At 42.7% G+C, this 19,545-nt stretch overlaps 1 protein-coding gene across 1 annotated transcript in view; it reads right to left on the reverse strand.

Moving 5' to 3' along the window:
- Positions 1-18,998, reverse strand: part of DHTKD1 (dehydrogenase E1 and transketolase domain containing 1) — a gene marked incomplete at both ends in the record, with an annotated part of 51,673 nt that extends 32,675 nt beyond the window's left edge. The window contains 4 exons of the mRNA XM_079700853.1: positions 1,766-1,960; positions 2,725-2,936; positions 4,315-4,470; positions 18,842-18,998. Coding sequence (XP_079556979.1) covers positions 1,766-1,960; positions 2,725-2,936; positions 4,315-4,470; positions 18,842-18,998 — 720 coding nt within the window. The remainder of the gene's footprint in view (positions 1-1,765; positions 1,961-2,724; positions 2,937-4,314; positions 4,471-18,841) is intronic.
- Between the last annotated feature and the right edge of the window lie 547 nt (positions 18,999-19,545).

Raw genomic sequence — 19,545 nt, forward strand, 5'->3', positions numbered from 1 at the left:
ATCCTTGTAGCCTATTTATTTTTTACAAAGTAGTTTGTATCTCTCAATCCCCTACTGCTATACTGTCCTTCCCTCCTTCCCTCTCCCCACTGGTAACCACTAGTTTGTTCTCTTAGTGAGTCTGTTTCTTTTTTGTTATAGTCATTAGTTTGTTTTATTTTTTAGATTCCACATGTAAGTGACAACATACAGTATTTATCTTTGTGTGGCTTATTTCACTAAGCACAATACCCTGCAAGTCCATCCATGTTGTTTCAAATGGCAAATTTTCATTCTTTTTTATGGCTGAGTAGTATTCCATTGTGTGTGTGTGTGCATGTGTGTGTATACCACATCTTCTTTATCCATTCATCTGTTGATGGACACTTAGGCTGCTTCTGTATCTTGGCTATTATAAATAATACTGCTATGAACATTGAGGTGCATATATCTTTTCAAATTAGTGTTTTCATTTTCTTCAGATATATACCCAGGAATGGAATTTCTGGGTCATATGGTGGTTCTATTTCTAGTTTTTTGAGGAACCTCCATACTGTTTTCCGCAGGGGCTGCACCAATTTACATTCCCACCAACAGCATACTAGGGTTCCCATGTGTTTTTTCTAATATTCTCAAGGATAACACATCCTTCCACAGGCTCCGTTAACTCCATCTAACTTTGAAAGGTCCTTGAACGTTTATAATTATTTTTAATCTCCCGGCCAAGAACGGTAATGAGGTTTATCCATGCGTAATGGCTACAACCTTATCAGACATTGAGTCCCTCTGATGCTCCCTGACATCGAATCTTCCGTCCTGACCCTCAAGTCTTTCGAGACTTACAGAGCAGCTGAGTTGGACAGAACAGGAACACCAAGATCCAATAACCCATAAAACCACTCACTTAGAGGGGTCTCTTGAGATAACAGTGTGTTACTAGTTTCATACAATCTATTAACTATAAGCTGCAAATAAGTGGAAGGTAAAAATGACTTTTTTGTAAGGTAAAATTGTATCAAATTGCACAGATCTTTGTGTTTGTTTGAATGATTTTTATGAAATAGGGGAAGCATGCTTCCGAAAAACAGAGTTTATCTGTTTGCATCATCCGTAGGAAACAAACTAAATTTTAACTTTCCTGAGTGAAGAACCTCTGTAAGTTGATACAGAAAATCAACCTAAATGCCAGGTCCAGGGACTTCACTGGTGGTCCAGTGGTTGAGACTCTGTGCTTCCACAGCAGGGGGCATGGGTTCGATCCCTGGTTGGGGACCTAAGATCCCACATTCCACGTAGCACGGCCAAAAGAATAAACAAACAAAAGGAAAAAGAAGAGGGCCATCCAACAGCAACAGGTTTCATCAATTAACTAAGCTGAAGTAAGTCAGAAAGAGAAAAACAAATATCGTATATTAACACATATACGTGGAATCTAGAAAAACAGTACAGATGAACCAGTTTGCAAGGCAGAAACAGAGACACAGATGTAGAGAACAAACGTATGGACACCAAGGGGGGAAAGTGGGAGCAGGCGGGGGGGAATGAATTGAGAGACTGGGATTGACATATATACACTAATATGTATAAAATAGATAACTGATAAGAACCTGCTGTATAAAAATAAACAAATAAAATAAAATTCAAATCAAAAAATAATTAACTAAGCTGTCTCCTGGACAAATGGCTCATATGCTTAGTCGGTTTTCTAAAAGCAGTTATTACCATTGGTTTTATTCTTTTACAGTCAATTGTACATGAATAGTGGAAAACATAGAAAGTCTTTTACCTCTGGAGGGAACTGCAGAAGGCCTGTCAATAAGTTCAGCCTCCCTCTATGTGGCATCCCAATAATGACATCGGTTACCCCGCTGTAGGCCGCCATTTTCAGCAGCTCGTAGAAAAAGCCCATCATGCTTTCAGCTCCTTCGCCTCCGTATCGCTTCACTGTGGCAAACTTGGTGGCCAAAAAGTGGTCAAGCTCCTACGGAACACCACATCAGACGCATTAGTTACAGGACAGCTAACTACTTGGGTCAAAGTCAAACACGTTTAAGAAGACCCCACACTACTTCAAGCAGCTGCAACAGGGTTCCTTCACTACAGACCGCAGAGATGCACAGAAGTCACCCACAGCCAGGCAGGAAAGCCCTGCCGAGGACACCAGACAGCAGCAGGGACGCAGAGAAAACAACCTGAGTGGTAGAAGAACTCACCCCAACAGGAATCCCCTCAGAATGCCGGGCCTTTCCCATGACTTGAGTTTTAGTACAGGGCTCTACAATAGCATTTCATCTGGGCTGCAAACTAGCCAACCACCCACATTATTGGGAACAGGTTTCTTGTCATCTTGATATGCCCGAGTCCTGACCACAGCCCTGACAGACATTCAATCCCATTAATCTGTATTGAGAGCCTCCTCCACGTACAGTTCCTTTTTTTCTATCACTTCAGGTAATAAAAAGAGAAATAAGATCTTAAGGATTTTGCAGGCTTCTATAGAGGGAATAGACAAATACATAAAACATATTGACTCTGAGAAGAGCCAATAGTTCTGTTGTTTGGTGATCTACTTTTTTCTACTTAGAATAAAGTGGTATGTGTTACACTGCCCCTTGTGTTGAGGCCATGGGGTAAATGGGGCTACATTCAGAGAGTTCCTGTCTTAACTCCCTCTCTTCAATATTTATATGTCTTTGTAGAAAATGAGTCAGCCTATTTCTTTGATATTAGCTGCTACTTTTATACCTGAGATTCTAGCATTAGTTTTGACAGATATTTTCGCTCTTCTGTGGTAAATGCCTCCTTTTTCAGTTCCTCAAACCGCTTGGCAAACCATTCTTTCTCCTCCTGGCTCTGAAGTTGGGAGGTTTCAATAGAAATCTGCCCACAGTAGATCTGGTTGAGATAGGCTACCACTTCCTCAAGAGAAGCCTCCTCCTTCCCCATGTTCAGTAATCCTATGAAATGGAATCAAAGGGATCGTTTTAAAGAATAATCAACCATGTAACTAATTATAGAACATACCAAGATCCTTATTTAAATTCAGAGCATTTCATTCCAAGTAACTTGGGTTATCTAGATTTTTCTAAAGGCAAAACTAAAAATATGATCAAAGGCCATAAGGTACTAAAAGGAGAGGGAATAAAAATCTTCCTTCTCTCGAACAGAGCCATGAGGCATTATGCCAAATTTTGATTCTATAGTCATTTACTAAATTGTGAAACTACCTTTCATCTGCTTTATAGCTACAAATCATATGTACTACCTTTATCTGAAATATCTATCTACCAAAACGTTCAAGTCTTATTAATATCTATAAAGCAATGCCTATTATTGCACAGTTGGTCTTAATGTGAATTAATATTGATAGCAATGCAATATTCTAAGGTAAAAGGAAATCTCCCTGAATCTCAGCCAGAGAAAAGAAAGGTTTGTAGTACGTGATTGGCCCAGCACCAAATCAATTATCAGTCATTTGCCTAAGCCTACAATATGAATTTAACAAACCAACATTTTCTTTATATTGTGTATGGTTTCTTACAATAAACGTTAGATCTTTGATACTGATTGGGCAAAGCTGTGATGATCGTGGGATTGCAGATATCTCTTTAAGATAGTGATTTCGATTCCTTTAGATTTATACCCAGACATGGAATTGCTGGATCATATGGTAGTTCTATTTTTAATTTTTTGAGGATCTTCCATACTGTTTTCCATAGTGGCTGCACCAACTTGCATTCCTACCAACAGTGCACAAGAGTTCCTTTTTCTCTACATCCTCGCCGACACTTGTATCTTTGGCTTTGTTTTTTTTTTTAATTGAAGTATAGTTGATTTACAATGTGTTAATTTCTGCTGTACAGCAAAGTGATTCAGTTATACATATATATACATTCTTTTCCATTTTCTTTTCCATTATGGTTTATCACAGGATATTGAATATAGTTCCCTGTGCTTGACAGTAGGACCGTGTTGTTTATCCATCTTTGGGGGGTTTTTTTGACAATAGCCATTGTAACAGGTGTGAGGTGATAGCTCATTGTGGTTTGATTTGCATTTCCCTGATGCTTAGTGATGCTGAGCACCTTTTCATGTATCCTTTGGCCGTTGTATATATGATTTGAATACAGAGGAAACGGGCCCTATCAGAAGACCATTCTAGAACCCCAACACTGCTCCTCCCAGACAGTGTTCGAATGTGCCCCTCACTGTCTCCTCACACCCGTGGAAGCCTCAGCTCCAGCGGGCATGTGGGTCCTTTAAGAACAGAGAAAGGAGCCCCACCTCACTGGCAGTTAACTGTCACGTGGATAGTCCACTGTTGATGGGCTTTACCTGCGGTATTAAAGGGTCCCTGCAGGGTCTGCACGAGGGCTTGGATTTCAGGCACGTTCTCCTGCAGGGCTTGGCCAGTGAAGAGCGGGTTGATTTTGGCAGCTTTATGGCCATGCTCACAATACACCGTCACCAACCTGGCAAGGCCATGGTCCACTAATTCAGGGGAAAAAAACAATAGAACAATATAGTTTAGGAAATGCCCACAAGCTGCAAAATCAGTTTTTCAAAGAAGCCTCTGTGGCCTTGGACAGTTTTAAACACACGGCTCCTACCCACCACAGCTGCCAGTGGTTTTCAGGATTAAAAACTAACGGACTCCAGGAAAACACACTTATTTCCTTAAATTTATCTCCTGAGAGCAAAAGTCACTGAAAAATACAAAAAGGAAACAGAACTATAAGTGCACATTTGTGAAACTAATTACGCACGAGGATAGATATTAAAAGGAAACACCCCAAATTGAAAATAACTGTTAAAATGCTGAGATTATGGATAATTATAGTCCTCTTAATTATTATTTGAGATTTTTTATATCATACATTAGAAATACAGACAATTTGAACTACAAAATCAATGTTACATTTCCTTCCTTATTTTATTTCTTTTTTTAATACATTTATTTATTTTATTTTTGGCTGCATCGGGTCTGCGTTGCTGTGCGCGGGCTTTCTCTAGTTGCTGTGAGAGGGGTCTACTCTTCGTTGGGGTGCGCGGGCTTCTCACTTCCGTGGCTTCTCTTGTTGCAGAGCACGGGCGCTAGGTGCGCGGGCTTCAGTAGTTGTGGCAGGCAGGCTCAGTAGTTGCGGCTCGCAGGCTCAGTAGTTGTGGCGTACAGGCTTAGTTGCTCTGCGGCATGTGGGAACTTCCCGGACCAGGGCTAGAACCCGTGTCCCCTGCATTGGCAGGCGGATTCTTAACCACTGCACTATCAGGGAAGTCCCAGCCTTCCTTATTTCTTAAAGACCCCAGGTACATACACTCATGAAATCGTACAGTAGGAAAAGACCTTAGAAATTATCTTGTTACTCCAATAATGAAAAAAAAATTTTAATCCCGTTTGTACAGGCTTAAATGAGTAATTCCCCAGTCTCTACTCAAGGGGGAATCATTATCTTTCAATGAATCCAATTCTATCTTAGATGATTTTATATTGAGCCAGAAGCTGCTTTTCTTCCCTTTCCCACAGGAAAGCCCTTCTAAAATTTGGAAGAAAATCCTTCAAGCCCACAGTCGATTAACCTTCAAGGTCGTATTATACAAATCAAGCACAAATCTCTGAAGATGAGCAAATCCACTATGAAGGGCACACATTTTCTGTACATTACAAAATTTGCATTTTTATTTTCAGAACCCAAAGAAAATTGTTAGCATATTTTGAAATACTTAATGACCATTTTATGAATGTGTGTTGCCATACAATGATTTCAGAGCTACATGTTTATGTGCTGGGGTTTGTATTCAGCGTACTGCACAGCGTATCTCTTGTCACAGGCTTAGAGGAAAGAACTGAGGTGTGTTGAACGTGCATTCAATATTCATATGAATATGTAGGATGTGTTGGCACAAATCCAGCAGTTAAGGGGATCCACACTATGTCTAATAAACTCATCAAACAATCCCAGTAAATGAACTGATTTCAAGCTGGAGGCGTCATATATAATTTTGCTATAGTCTCTATTCTGGTTATGAAGTAGGACACCTTCATATTTCTGGCTAAAATATAGACAGATATATCTGTCTAAAGCATTGTCCCTGTTGGCCACTCCTCCTTAAAGACAGTTGCTTCCCTGGGCTCTCTGGCATTGCAAGATCCTGGATTTCCTCCTAACTCGCTGGCTACTCAACCTCAATCACTTTTGCTGGGCGAGAAGGGGGTTAGGGGATCCTCCTCTTTGTCCACCTCTAAAATATTGGTTCTCCCCAGGTCTGCCCAGGGTCTTCTTCTCAATCTACTTTCTCTCTAGGTGATCTCATCCACGACTTCCAATATCATCTGCAAAACTATATCCTTAGTGGGGTAAGTCCAATGGTAAATATATAGGGTTATCATCACCATTCTCACCACAATCTACTAGCCCTCTTTTTTTTAATGCTTTATTTTTTTTAAACTTTTGGCCATGCCACACAGCACGTGGGATCTTAGTTCCCTGACCAGGGATTGAACCTACGCCTCCTGCAATGGAAGCGTAGAGTCTTAACCACTGGACCACCAGGGAAGTCTTCTACTAGCTCTCTTTTGAAAACATTCTCTTTAGTGAACCACATCAGCTCAGGGATCACTGCTTCAATTTCTACCTGAAATTTCTAACTGAAAAGCCAAGTTTTTAATGATACTCTAGAACACTGATGGGGGAGTTGGGACAAAAGGATGCTGCTCACCCCAAAGAACATGTGGCACCTACTATTCTGGAAGAGCCAGAGAGAGAGGACTATTCCCCTCCCACCTTGGGGCACATCTTCCACCCATCCTGACCATCTATTTTCTCTCAGACCCTCATTTCACTGCTCTGGTTTCTTCTACCAGACCCAGTCCCATATCTCTTCCCTCTCTGTCTCCCAGATCCTTCCATTATGACCTCTGGAATTCTGTTCCATGCTTAACAGATCTCCCTACCTTCTTCACCTCTTCCCTAAACAATTGTTTATACTCCTGTCGTCACGGGAATCTGCTTTCCCCTGAGGACACCAGTGGAAGGTGAAGTTACTCATCACCCACACACACATCCCTCCAGTACTGAAAGTGGAGTCAATGCCTCCTCATTCCTCACTGACATTTCCCTGTAGTTAGTCCTCTAACTCTCTACAAACCCCTGGTCCTCTGAGGGACATGCCACAGTGTTGATAACTAATCCCCACTGGCCAAAAGTCATCACAAGATAATGCTGTAGGAGAATGTTTACTGGAAAAGCGTCAGTTTGTTTAGATGAAAAAAGACTAAAAGACACTATATATAGCATAAGCCTGATTTTTGTTAAAATGTGTGTATAATATATATTTCATTATATAGTATATCTAGCATATTAGTATCTATATGCTTCATATATGTCTCTGCATTTGCATGTGTATATTCCACATATATAAAGGAAATAGACCAAAAACTTAGTGATGATCCTATGTCAAAATTCCTAATTTTGGGACTTCCCTGGTGGCGCAGTGGTTAAGAATCCGCCTGCCAATACAGGGGACATGGGTTTGAGCCCTGGTCCGGGAAGATCCCACATGCCACAGAGCAACTAAGCCCGTGCGGCACAACTACTGAGCCTGTGCTCTAGAGCCCTCGAGCCACAACTACTGAAGCTCTTAAGCCTAGAGCCCATACTCCACAGCAAGAGAAGCCACTGCAATGAGAAGCCCGTGCACCACAACAAAGAGTAGCCCCGGCTCGCCGCAGCTAGAGAGAAAGCCCACACACAGCAACGCAGACCCAACGCAGCCAAAAAAAAAAAAAAATTCCAAATTTTTTTCTTGCTTACCATAGTTTCTAAGTTTTCTGTAATGAACACGTCCAGTAGAGCTCTTTATTTATTTATTTATTTTTGGCCACGCCATGAGGCTTATGGGATCTTAGTTCCCCGACCAGAAATCAAACCCAGGCCCAAGGCAGTGAAAGCACCCAGTCCTAATCTCTGGACCTCCAGGAAATTCCCAGAGCTCTTTAAATTGTATCCATTTAACTGACTTAAATACACCCTGAAAGCTTCTGATGATCAGATTCTCTCCACTGTCCTCAACAGTTGACTATATGCTTGTAAGAGTAAATTATATTTGTTCCTAAGGCTGTTGCTATGGGGAAAAGTAAACATTAGGGGAGACATTATAAAAATCTAGGAGATTCCGCACTCAGATTGCTTTCATAAGTGCTCTTCACTTTAAAGATTTGCATATACAAAACCAAAAATAAACATACTTGAGTTAAAATACGTATAACACCTCTCATTTCGTTATGATAATCCTTGATTTAATGATTTTTTGTTAAATTAACTGACCAAGTTTCAGTGTCGAATGCATTGGATAAAATTGCTTCAGCTGGATTACTTTAATGAAATTAAAAGATTTAAATGGATGCGATCACAGCAATAGAATACATATCTTCTTCACAAAAAAACTCCGTTACTGTATAAATCAAAGGATTACTGTAAGAGAAAAATGAATCCCTTCACCTGAGGCATAATACTGACTAAATGACTCAGTGCTCACGATATCTATGAAAGTTCAGAGGAATTTAATTGGATGTTTAAATTCCTAAGAAGCCAGAGAGAATAGGGCAAACGACAGTAGCAGATATATACGCTCTTCTTCCAAATAAAATGGAAAATACTGGAGGCGTGCTTCTGACTCAGGAGAATGGCACATAGTAGATGCTCAAGAGATATTTGTTATTACTTGAATGAATGAAGTCCTGAAATTCACTGTGTTGTAATGGCATCACAGAACCCTCCTGATCAAAGGTTTCCAGAGCCCTCAAACATGCCGTACGAGGGCTGCAGTGGATCCCTCCTGATCACTTTGGGTCCTTCTCTTCTGAGAACTGTACCCTCCCATCCCAGAGGGTGGGTTCCAGGGCCATGTCTCTATTGCTCCACTTTGCCTCCCAAAGAGTCAATGGATTCCAAAGACACCTGAGTCAAGGTGGGTGAGATTCAATCTTCCCAGAATTTGAGACTTGGAATTAAAAGATATGAGAAGAGTGAGCGTGAGACTGCTACCCTTAGAAAAGCCTGCTTGCAAGGTTTATGCTCTTGGTTGCTGCCTGGGAACTTGAATTTCAGGAATGGCCTCACCTGTTCCTAACTGATAAGGGTGATCCACTGTGCCTCGACTGTTTGGGAGAACAAGGTAGTTTAGGCTGAACACCTGCTTTCCTTCTTGGAGTCTGGGATTTTGGCACATGCAGAGGGTGCTTATACGAACCTCTCCCAATAAAAACCCTGGGTGCCGAGTCTCTAATAGGATTCCCTGTGCAGGAACATTGCACACATGTTGCTGTGTTTCTTGAAGAGGAGTGCATTCCGTGTGACGCCTCATGGGAGAACGCAGAAGGAAGCCTGCACAAAGGTCCTCCAGACTCTTCCTGTGCCTTTTCCATTATGGTCCCGCTGTGCGTCCTTATCACATCACTGCAATAAACCTTAGCCATGAGTACAACTATAGACTGAGTGCCATGAGTCCCTTCTGGAGATTCTCTAAATGTGGGGTGGTCTTGAGAACCCCCAACACATAATGGGTGACACAGGAGCTAAGTACCTTAACAGCTGTGCCTTATTGGGCCACACACAGCCTCTGCCAATATTCCCAGAGTTAGCTTTGGTTCACTCCCTTCTTGATTACTTGAAACGTTTTTCAGCTCTCGAAGATAACCTTGTACCCTTCAAATAAAGTCCCCCCTTTGCTTAAGCTAGCCAGAGTTGGTTTCTGCTGCTTGTGACCAAAAGAACCTTAGCTAAAACAAGAGTAAAAAAACATTTTGAGGGACTTCCCTGGCGGTCCAGTGGTTAAGACTCTGTGCTTACAATGCAGGGGGTGCAGGTTCAATCCCTGGTCAGGGAACTAAGATCCCATGTGCCGTGCAGCCAAAACAAACAAACAAACAAAAAACATTATGATAGGGATATCTCCATCACTTTATTCTCTGCTGTAAGCAAACACGGTGGGGGCACTGGATAGTGTTGAATAGTATTTTATTTTCAGAAAGAAATGTGTTCATATTAACCAGCATAAAGTACACTGACAGAAAACCTAAACTAAACTTAGTACTTCAACTGTAAGTCAGTACAGTTCTCTTTCATCATCTGGTCATAAACAGCCTCCCCCCAAAATATCTAGATCCAATCCACAGTCTCTTTGCATTCAAGTCAGCATATGCTTAGAGCAAGTGGGAACATTGGCTATCTATAAAAACACTGAAGACTCCAAGAAAGAGAACTCCATACTTGGAGTCCCATAAGCCCTATTATTATTATTATTTTTTTTTGGTCGCGCTGTGCGGCATGTGGGATCTTAGTTCCCTGACCAGGGATTGAAACCACGTCCCTTGCAATGGAAGCGTGCAGTCTTAACTACTGGACCGCCAGGGAAGTCCCCTCTTAGGCCCTATTAAAATGAGACGGGGACTTCCCTGGTGGCACAGTGGTTAAGAACCCAACTGCCAATGCAGGGGACACGGGTTCGATCCCTGGTCCTGGAAGATCCCACATGCCGAGGAACAACTAAGCCCGTGCTCCCCAATTACTGAGCCTGCGCTCTAGAGCCCGCGAGCCACAACTACTGAGCCTGCACACCACAGCTACTGAAGCCCGCGCGCCCTAGAGCCCGTGCTCCGCAACAAGAGAAACCACTGCAATGAGAAGCCCGCACGCCGCAACTAGAGAAAGCCCGCGCACAGCAACAAAGACCCAATGTAGCCAAATACATAAATAAATAAATAAACAACAGAAATTTATAGAAAAAAAGAGACAGCTGCCACCAGCTTCAACTTAGGAACTTCATAGATAACCATATCAAAAGGCAAGACTTGGTACCAGAATACTATTATTATGAATTCTGTACAACAAACTCATACCTAGGCCGTGCAGCTGAGTTCATTTTACATCCTATCTTCTCTTCCCATCTCAAACATGATATCTTTATAAGCTAAATTTATTTTGCCAGATAGTTCTTTCTTGCAAAAAACCAAACTTTAAATAGAAACCTTGTTCTGGTCCTTTCCTTTTTTTTTGAGATTCCTTTCTTACATCATTGCCGAGATAGGTAAGCAACAGTCACAGATTGATAATAAATGATAGTGACCATTTAGTGAGTACTAACTTGTGCTACACGTTGTGTTGGATTTTTCACATACGTCATTTTATCTAATCCTGTAACAGCCCTGAAATAGGTGCCCTTATCTGCAGAAGAGTTAACTGAGGCCCAAACACGTTAAGTGACTTGCAGAAGGTGACACTGGTAATGAAGAAGCTGGAATTTGAACTATTTGTACTCAGGTGTGCTTGATTTTAATCCAGTGTTTTACCCACTATACCATAACAAAAATTGAAAAGGAAAGAAAGTCCAGGGCCTACAGCAAACAGGATGAGATAACTAGAAGTCATTGAAACATTTAAAAAATCATCTAAAATTTTTTTGAAAATCTCTAATGCAATAAGATTTTCCCCGACTGTTTTTCCTATACCTCCAGTAAAGACTTCTATTATTTCTTTTTTTTTTTTTTTTTTTGTCCGCACCACGCTGCTTGTGAGATCTTAGTTCCCTGACCCGGGACCGAACCCAGGCCCCAGCAGTGAAAGTGCCGAGTCCTAACAACTGGACTGCCAGGGAATTCCCAAGGCTCCTATTATTTCTAATATGCAACATACCTGCAACCTCACTTCAACTACTAAAGCTGATCACCAAGATCAGTAACCACTAAGCACTGTTTGGAATCTTACAGCTCCCATCTCCTAATGGTCTCTAAATTCTGCCATTTTTTAATAACCCAAATCCTTCATAATGAAATTCATGCCTATGAATCACTGGTCCTAAGCTGTTGCATTTCTATATACTAACAACGAACTATCAGAAAGCTCAATTAAGGAAACAACCCCATTTAGTGCCATACCAAAAAGAATAAAATACCTAGGAATAAATCTACCTAAGGAGGTAAAAGACATATACTCAGAAAAGTATAAGACACTGATGAAAGAAATGGAAGATGACACAAACAGATGGAAAGATATACCATGGCCTTGGACTGGAAGAATTAATATTGTTAAAATGACCATACCTCCCAAGACAATCTACAAATTCAGTGCAATTCCTATCAAAATACCAATGGCTTTTTTCACAGAACTAGAACAAATAATTCTAAAATGTATATGGAAACCCACCTCCATTTTAAATTAGGATTGTTGATAAATAAATTCAAGTTTACTTGGAAGTTGAGGTATACAGAGGTTAAAGTACAAGCTGTTTTACTAATAGCCAGCTACAAAGGACACTTATCACAGGTCAAATTTTAACTAGTGAAACTGCTGCCATCCAAAAAGGTTACTACAAGCAAATCCAATATCTCTTCAAAGCCTTACTACAGTGAAAATCTTAGTAAATGAGGTAGTCATCCTATGCAGGCATTGATATTTGGCCAAGATAAACATATTAAGAAAGAAGGCTGATGAAGGTCAAAGAGGAGGAGGGAGGCACCGTAACTTTGACCATACCTCCTCCCATTTCTCTATGTCACCTTGGATGTGGGAGGATGTCTTGTGCCCATTTTCAGTAGGGTTTGTCCTTTGATTCATTTTGCCAATACCAAAAGTTAATGTACATGATCCATCCCACTAACTCGGTCATTCCTCTCAACAAAGATGGTACCTTTTAGGACAACTGGTAGGCATTATGAAAAAGACTAAAGCTGGGACTTAGCTGGCAGTCCAGTGCTTCAGACTCTGTGCTCCCAATGCAGTGGGCACCTCCCAATGCAGGGGGCATGGGTTTGATCCTTGGTCAGGGAACTAAGATCCTGCATGCTGCACAGCGAGGCCGAAAAAAAAAAAAGACTAGGGCTTCCCTGGTGGCGCAGTGGTTGAGAGTCTGCCTGCCGATGCAGGGGACACGGGTTCGTGCCCCAGTCCGGGAAGATCCCACGTGCCGCAGAGCAGCTAGGCCCGTGAACCATGGCCGCTGAGCCTGCGTGTCCGGAGCCTGTGCTCTGCAACAGGAGAAGCCACAGCAGTGAGAGGCCCGTGTACCGCAAAAAAAAAAAAAAAGACTAAAGCCAATTAAACTGTGTCCTTGGCCTCATCAGCCTCCTAAAATTAATAGAACAGACCATAAGCACACAGTTAAACAGAATTTAAGGAAAAACCCAATGAATCTTAATTGTCTTCATCAGCAAAAAAAAAGTTATTCCTTCTTCTAGAACATGGTAATACAGTATATTACCCTATATATAAAGTGTTTCTTTTCTTAGTTCTTGGTGTTACGGTTGTACATGCAAAATTCAAATGTACTAAATGTCACAAAGAAATTGCATATACAGAACCCTATTTCCACTTCTTAGTAGGAATCAATCATTGAATAAGTATTTAGTTAAGTGTAGAGCTGAAAGGAATATAAGGCAAGGTCTTTACTAGGCAGGATCTTACAATGTAAATGAGAAGATAATCCCCGCACAAAACTGCACACATTAGAAAAAGTTTAATACAGTCCAAGGGGTGGGCCCCATACTGAGAGTTAAGGGAATTCAGATTAGGATAGCCTGGAGTTGTCTGGAAAGATGTCACGGAGGACTTGGGAATGGAGCTGGACTGTGGAGAGTGAGTAAGAAGTGGAAAGGCACAGAGTGAAGAAGAGATTTGGAAAGTGGGGGAATTTATGTTGGAAAGAGGTAAGAAAGAATTAGAACAGGTCAAGAAACATGAAGGGCATTGAGTAGCAACCTAAAGAACCTGGATTTTATTTTGAGAGGCAAAGTAGAGCCTTTGGAGACCTGAGTAAGAAAGTGACTCAGTTAAACCAGTGTTTTAGAAAGACTGGACTAAGCTGGAAGGGAACTAGGCTATAAATTATAATACCAGCTAGGCTAGCAGTTTTACCTCTTTGAAGTCATGGATCTCTTTGGGAATGTGATGAAAGCTATGGGCCTTCGGCCTAGAAAACAGACACACACACAGAGTTGTGCAAAGTACACAGACCCCCTGAAACCTTCTCATAGGGATCCATGGACCCAGGTTAAGAACCCTTGAATTCAACTTTTTTTTGGTAGCAGGCCAGAATTAAACACCTAGACTAGGAAAATAGTGAAAATTTTCACTAGTGAAAATATGAAGAAAGCAAGGCTTTGAGAAAGAGTGCTCAAAATGTGACAGGAAGTACAAGGTGAAAAAGTTGCTTGCCCCAGATTTTTAAAGTACATCTGTAGCAGAGACTATTATAACTCCCAACATCCATTTTCCCTTCTCTTTTATGGTAACAGATAGTTGAGTATATGACGACCCAGAATAAGGATACCCTTTCCGGCCTTCCCTGCAGCCAGGGTGGCCATATGACTATGTTCTGGCCAATGAGAGGATAGTAGAAGTGATGTTTCAACTTCTGGGTCTTACCCTTAAAGGGATGGTGTTCTCTTCCCCTCCCCCTTTTCCTCCCTCTTGCTAGCCAGTATGTGGCTATAGTGGTGAGCGATCCTGGACCAGAGTTGAAAGCAACACCCACAGGGTGGCAAAGAAACAATGTAGAAGAAACTTGAACCTCTACAGCTTTGCAGAGCAGAGCTGTCATACCAGCTCAGACTTCTACTTACTTTATTCAACCCACTGTTATTCCAGGTCTCTGGCACAGCCCCTGAACACATCCTATCCAATATTGAATTTGCTACCGGAGGTGGGTTGCTGCCATAACATAACCTAAAATGTATATGACACTGGCTTAGCAGTCAGGTGGTGGGTACCGAGGACCCAGGTATTTCAGACTAGAAAGCTGAAGCAGTGTTATGTTATCTGACAAAACATTTGGTAAAACTGTCACTTGTGATATCTTGAAAGGCAGGCTGCATGCCCATGGAGCCTGTAGCTCAGTAGTCTGTGTTCATTGTTTCTTGTCACTTTCAGGAAAGCCCCAGAAGAAAGGTGAGGTCAAGGAGGAGCTAGTTCATCAGCAAGAAGAGATGGAGGGAAATTCACTCCACTACTGGGAGGTTTTCTCCATCTGTGGCCTCAGTACCTAGAGGGCAGACCCAGCCAAGGTTGGAAGAGTAGAAGCAATTAGTAAAGGTAGTTCTGAAGAGGCTGTCTTAGCCGGAGATAGGAGAAAAGATGAAACCCCTTTTTAAGTACCTTCTAGTAAGCATTATCTGTTAGACGATGAAAGCCAGCTGAGCCTTCATTTTGCCAATACCAAAAGTTAATGTACATGATCCATCCCAAAGGGTTTTGCCTTCCCACTACAGCATATTAGTTGAGATGGTCTCAAAATAAACACCATTAAATTTAGGGAGTCGAGTGGGTAAAAGCAGTAAATAAAAGACCAGGGTTTTCAGGCTTAAAAACTAGGCCCGGATGAGCTTTTTGACTGTGGGCAACTTGCTCGTGGAATGACTAGAAGCAAAAAGCCAAAAAGCAAAAAGACTGCAGTCCTAGGAATTTTATTTAAGAAACTGAACTGCTGGGCTTCCCTGGTGGTGCAGTGGTTAAGAATCCGCCTGCCAATGCAGGGGACACGGGTTCGAGCCCTGGTCCGGGAAGATCCCACATGCCGTGGAGCAACTAAGCCCATGCGCCACAACTACTGAGCCTGCGCTCTAGAGCCCGTGAGCCACAACTACCAAAGCCCGTGCACCTAGAGCCCGTGCTCCACAACAAGAGAAGCCACCGCAATGAGAAGACCACGTACCACAACGAAGAGTAGCCCCCGCTCACCGCAACTAGAGAAGGTCCACGTGCATTAATGAAGACCCAATGCAACCAAAAATAAATAAATAAAATAAATAAAATTTTTAAAAACCTGAACTGCCAAAGAAATTCCAACTCCAAATCTCAAAAAATGTTACAAATGAGCTTATTTACAAAACAGAAATAGAGTCACAGATGTAGAAAACAAACCTAGGGTTACCAAGGGGGAAATGGGGTGGGGGAGGATAAATTGGGAGATTGGGATTGACATATATACACTACTATATATAAAATAGGTAACTAATAAGAACCTGCTGTACAGCACAGGGAACTCTACTCAATACTCTGTAGTGACCTATATGGGAAAAGAATCTAAAAAAGAGTGAAAAAAAATAAAAAAATAAAAAAGAGTGGATATATGTGTATGTATAACCGATTCACTTTGCTGTACAGCAGAAAGTAACACAACACTGTAAATCAACTACACTCCAATAAAAATTAATTTAAAAAATAAATAAAATAAATAACTGAACTGCCAAAGAAATCCCAACTCTGGCCAGAAAAAAAAAATCTGTAATTGATGACTACCTAAAGTAACTCTCAGGCTCCTAACTTTATCAAAATAAAGTAGACCATGAAAGGTGCGCAGCCCCCAAGGAGGGCACACTCCCCAATGCCCTCAGAAGATACAGGTTAAAGAAGAACCCATAAGGCAAGACCAGGGGAAGGGACGGGGACAGAGCTGAGGGGCCAGATAGTCTAGTGAACTTACCACTCAGCCACATCAAGGGGCTTTATCATTCCTACCTATCATACCTATCAACAGGACTTGATAACTGGTCTGAACCAGTGGCTGCTATAGATTCCTCATTCTTTCCTTTTGTGGATGGGAGTTGCCTTTGTACATCGAATGTGTATATATTCAGGATGGATGGCAGTTCATAAAATTCCAGACTCCAAGGAGCCACAGCCAGACCTGCTGGAGAGGACTGCACATTCTCCAGAGATAATGGACTTTGAGCTGGATTAAGGAATTGAATGGAGGAGGGAGGAAGTGAGTACATTCTATGTGTGGGAAGAAAAGCTTAGGATATTTGAATGGCCAAGGGGCCGAGCGTGGTGATTACTAATTATTTTCCGACATCTATTTGCCTCTTCTCTCTCAAAATAATTTTTAATTGGAAGGTAGCCACCCTGAGTAAAGACTATGCTTTCCAGTCTCCCTTGCAGGTATGTATAGACGTGTGACCAAGCTCTGTGGACGTGAGCTATATGCAATCTCCTTCCCCATTCTCCCACACAGCCTAGTAGGAGTAGTATCTATAAAAAGAGTTTTTACAAAATGATGTGATAAGTTCTGAAACAGAAAAAAAGAAAGAACTGTCACAGATCTACATGGAATGATAATTTTGAAGAAAGTTACAAAATGGCCCACTTGCCTTTAAGTTTTATTCAGAGTATTAAAAAAAGATATAAGGAAAAAATTCCTTAAGTCAGATCCCACAACTGCAACAAACAACTAGTTCTCAGTGTTGATTTTACTCTATCCTCTCAGTACAACACAATATTGTACCCTTAGCCTGCAGTTCTAACTCCATACTGAACTTTCAAAGTTCACCAAGGATCCCACAATACAGCAAGTCCATTGCTAGGAGGGGTGGGGAGGCACAAGTTGGTGATGAGGGAAGAGAGAAGATTATATACAGATAAAATCAACTCCAGAGATATTTTTTCAAACCACACCAGCCCAAAGCTCCCTGGATGATTTGGATACAGTCTTGCCATTGAGAACCACCAGCCCAGACTTTTCCCAGGCAAAGATTAATTCTCGATTGCCAGGCTGTTAATAGGAATCAAACAGAGACCCAGCAGTGAGGGAAAACCTCAAATAAGATCACAATAATTGCACACTGAGCACACACTAGTAAGTTCTTAATTGAAGAAGAGATTGTCAAATACATCTTACACATACATCCCTTATGACTATCACAGTGTTTGGCCACAGTGGCCACGGACGTCCTGCTAGAGAATCACCTAGAGTGACATAAAAATACAAATTCCTGAACCTCATCTCAGGCCACTGAATGAGAACTAGGGTGGGGTTTGGGGGAGGGGAGGGGAGAGGGAGGCTGGCCTGGGAGCTAGCATTTTAACATCATGCAGAGTGATCTGAATGCACGCTTCAGTTTGAGGACAATTGGCATGTAAAATTCTGGGCACTCAATTTGCCAAGTGAAATAAGATACCTATAGTCTTACTCTCAAGGGATTAGCAATCTAGCTGGCCAAAATCCTGTCCCTAAAGAAACCCGCTAGACTCAAGAAGGAGAATCAGTTTTATTCTAAATGTCCCCTGAGATCAAAAGCAAAATATCGAGGTTCCAGTGTGTGATGTACTGCTCAAAGGTCAGGTGCTTAGATGATGAAGGGGCTCCTAATTGTTAATCCAATAACTGGATCAAAGATGCCAAATGACCTTCCTCTAATAATCGATCTGTGCTCATCTTCTATTCTGTGAGGATGAATAAAGATACAATAACTTTGGAGCATACACCAAATACTCCAAATTAGTCTCTAGCATATGAGGATGCAACAGAGCTTCCAAAAACTGATATTCGTGTCTCCTAGATACATTAAAACCCGAGTAACACGTTTCTAAATTCAGCAAAGAGTTCTAAACTTTGAAATTAAAGAGGCTACACAGAGGAGACAAATGGATAATAAATACCATGCTGTGGTCCAAGACCATCTACTAACTGCCCTCTTCACCCTAGTCACAGTCGCGATCCCCACACATCCCGGCTCACACCACCTTTGGAGACGGCCCTGGAAATGTATCCTTGGGTGAACTCCAGGAGCTGGGATATCTTAGAACTTTTCTTTTCCTGCAGCCCCGACTCCGCAAAGAGCTAAGTTCTTACACGTTTTACGACCAAGGAATGGAAAAGACAAGAGCTCACAAAACCATTCTGTGACCCCGACCCTGACAATATGCACGCCTGTCCGCCTCTGCTCCCTCGCCTCACCTTCCTCCCCACACTCCTACTCGCACACTGAGGCCCCTAGAAGCCCCAACTATCAAAAGCACCCCACCCCAGGACAGGCAGGAAGGCCCCCTGCCTCCCCAGGCCCCACGCCCACCGCCCGGGCCCAATCCCTGACCTGGGGGGCGCGCCAGGCCGCCCTGGGGCTCCCGGCTCTCGGGCTTCCTTGGCGGGTAGCCGTAGACACCCCTCTCTGTCTGGTAGCCGCGCCGGAGGAGGAGCGGAGGGGCCCGGCCGAGGCCCAGTCTTGCTGCTGACACAGTGGCCAAGGCCATGTCCCGCCAGGCCCCCCGGGCCCAGAGACTTCTGCGAGAGATCTAGGGGTCGCGTCCACAGGGAGGTAGCTCCTGGAACCCACCGCGTGGGAGGCGAGAGGAGGGAGGGGGTAGGCGAGGGGAAGCCCCGCCTTCGAGACAACGCCCCCAGTCCTGATTGGCCAGGGCCGGCCCTCGGAGCCAATCTAGATCAGCGGCCTTCAAAGCGAAGCCGCGCCCCGGGATCCGCTGGGACTCGCGCGGTCCTAGAGGCTGAGGGTAGCCCTGGATTTGGGAAAATGGGGAGTGTTGAGCAGAGCGTTACCGGCTTTCTGGTATAAACCTTGATATACCTGTATATGCTGCGGTCTCCCACCAGGAGTGATCACCCACCACCCCTCTCCTGGAAGCCCCAGAGCACATCCTCACACACACGATGCAGTCTCCTACAGAAAGGAAAAATTAGCGACAGGGTGCATGAAAAGTGGCTGGGACTCAAACCAAGGGACTTGGTTTGAAGGAAAGGTCATAGAAAGTAACCAGAAAATCAACATCCCCCCTCCATTTG

This window comes from Hyperoodon ampullatus (assembly GCF_949752795.1).
Source record: "Hyperoodon ampullatus genome assembly, chromosome: 3".
In the NCBI taxonomy this organism is placed as follows: Eukaryota; Metazoa; Chordata; class Mammalia; order Artiodactyla; family Ziphiidae; genus Hyperoodon; species Hyperoodon ampullatus.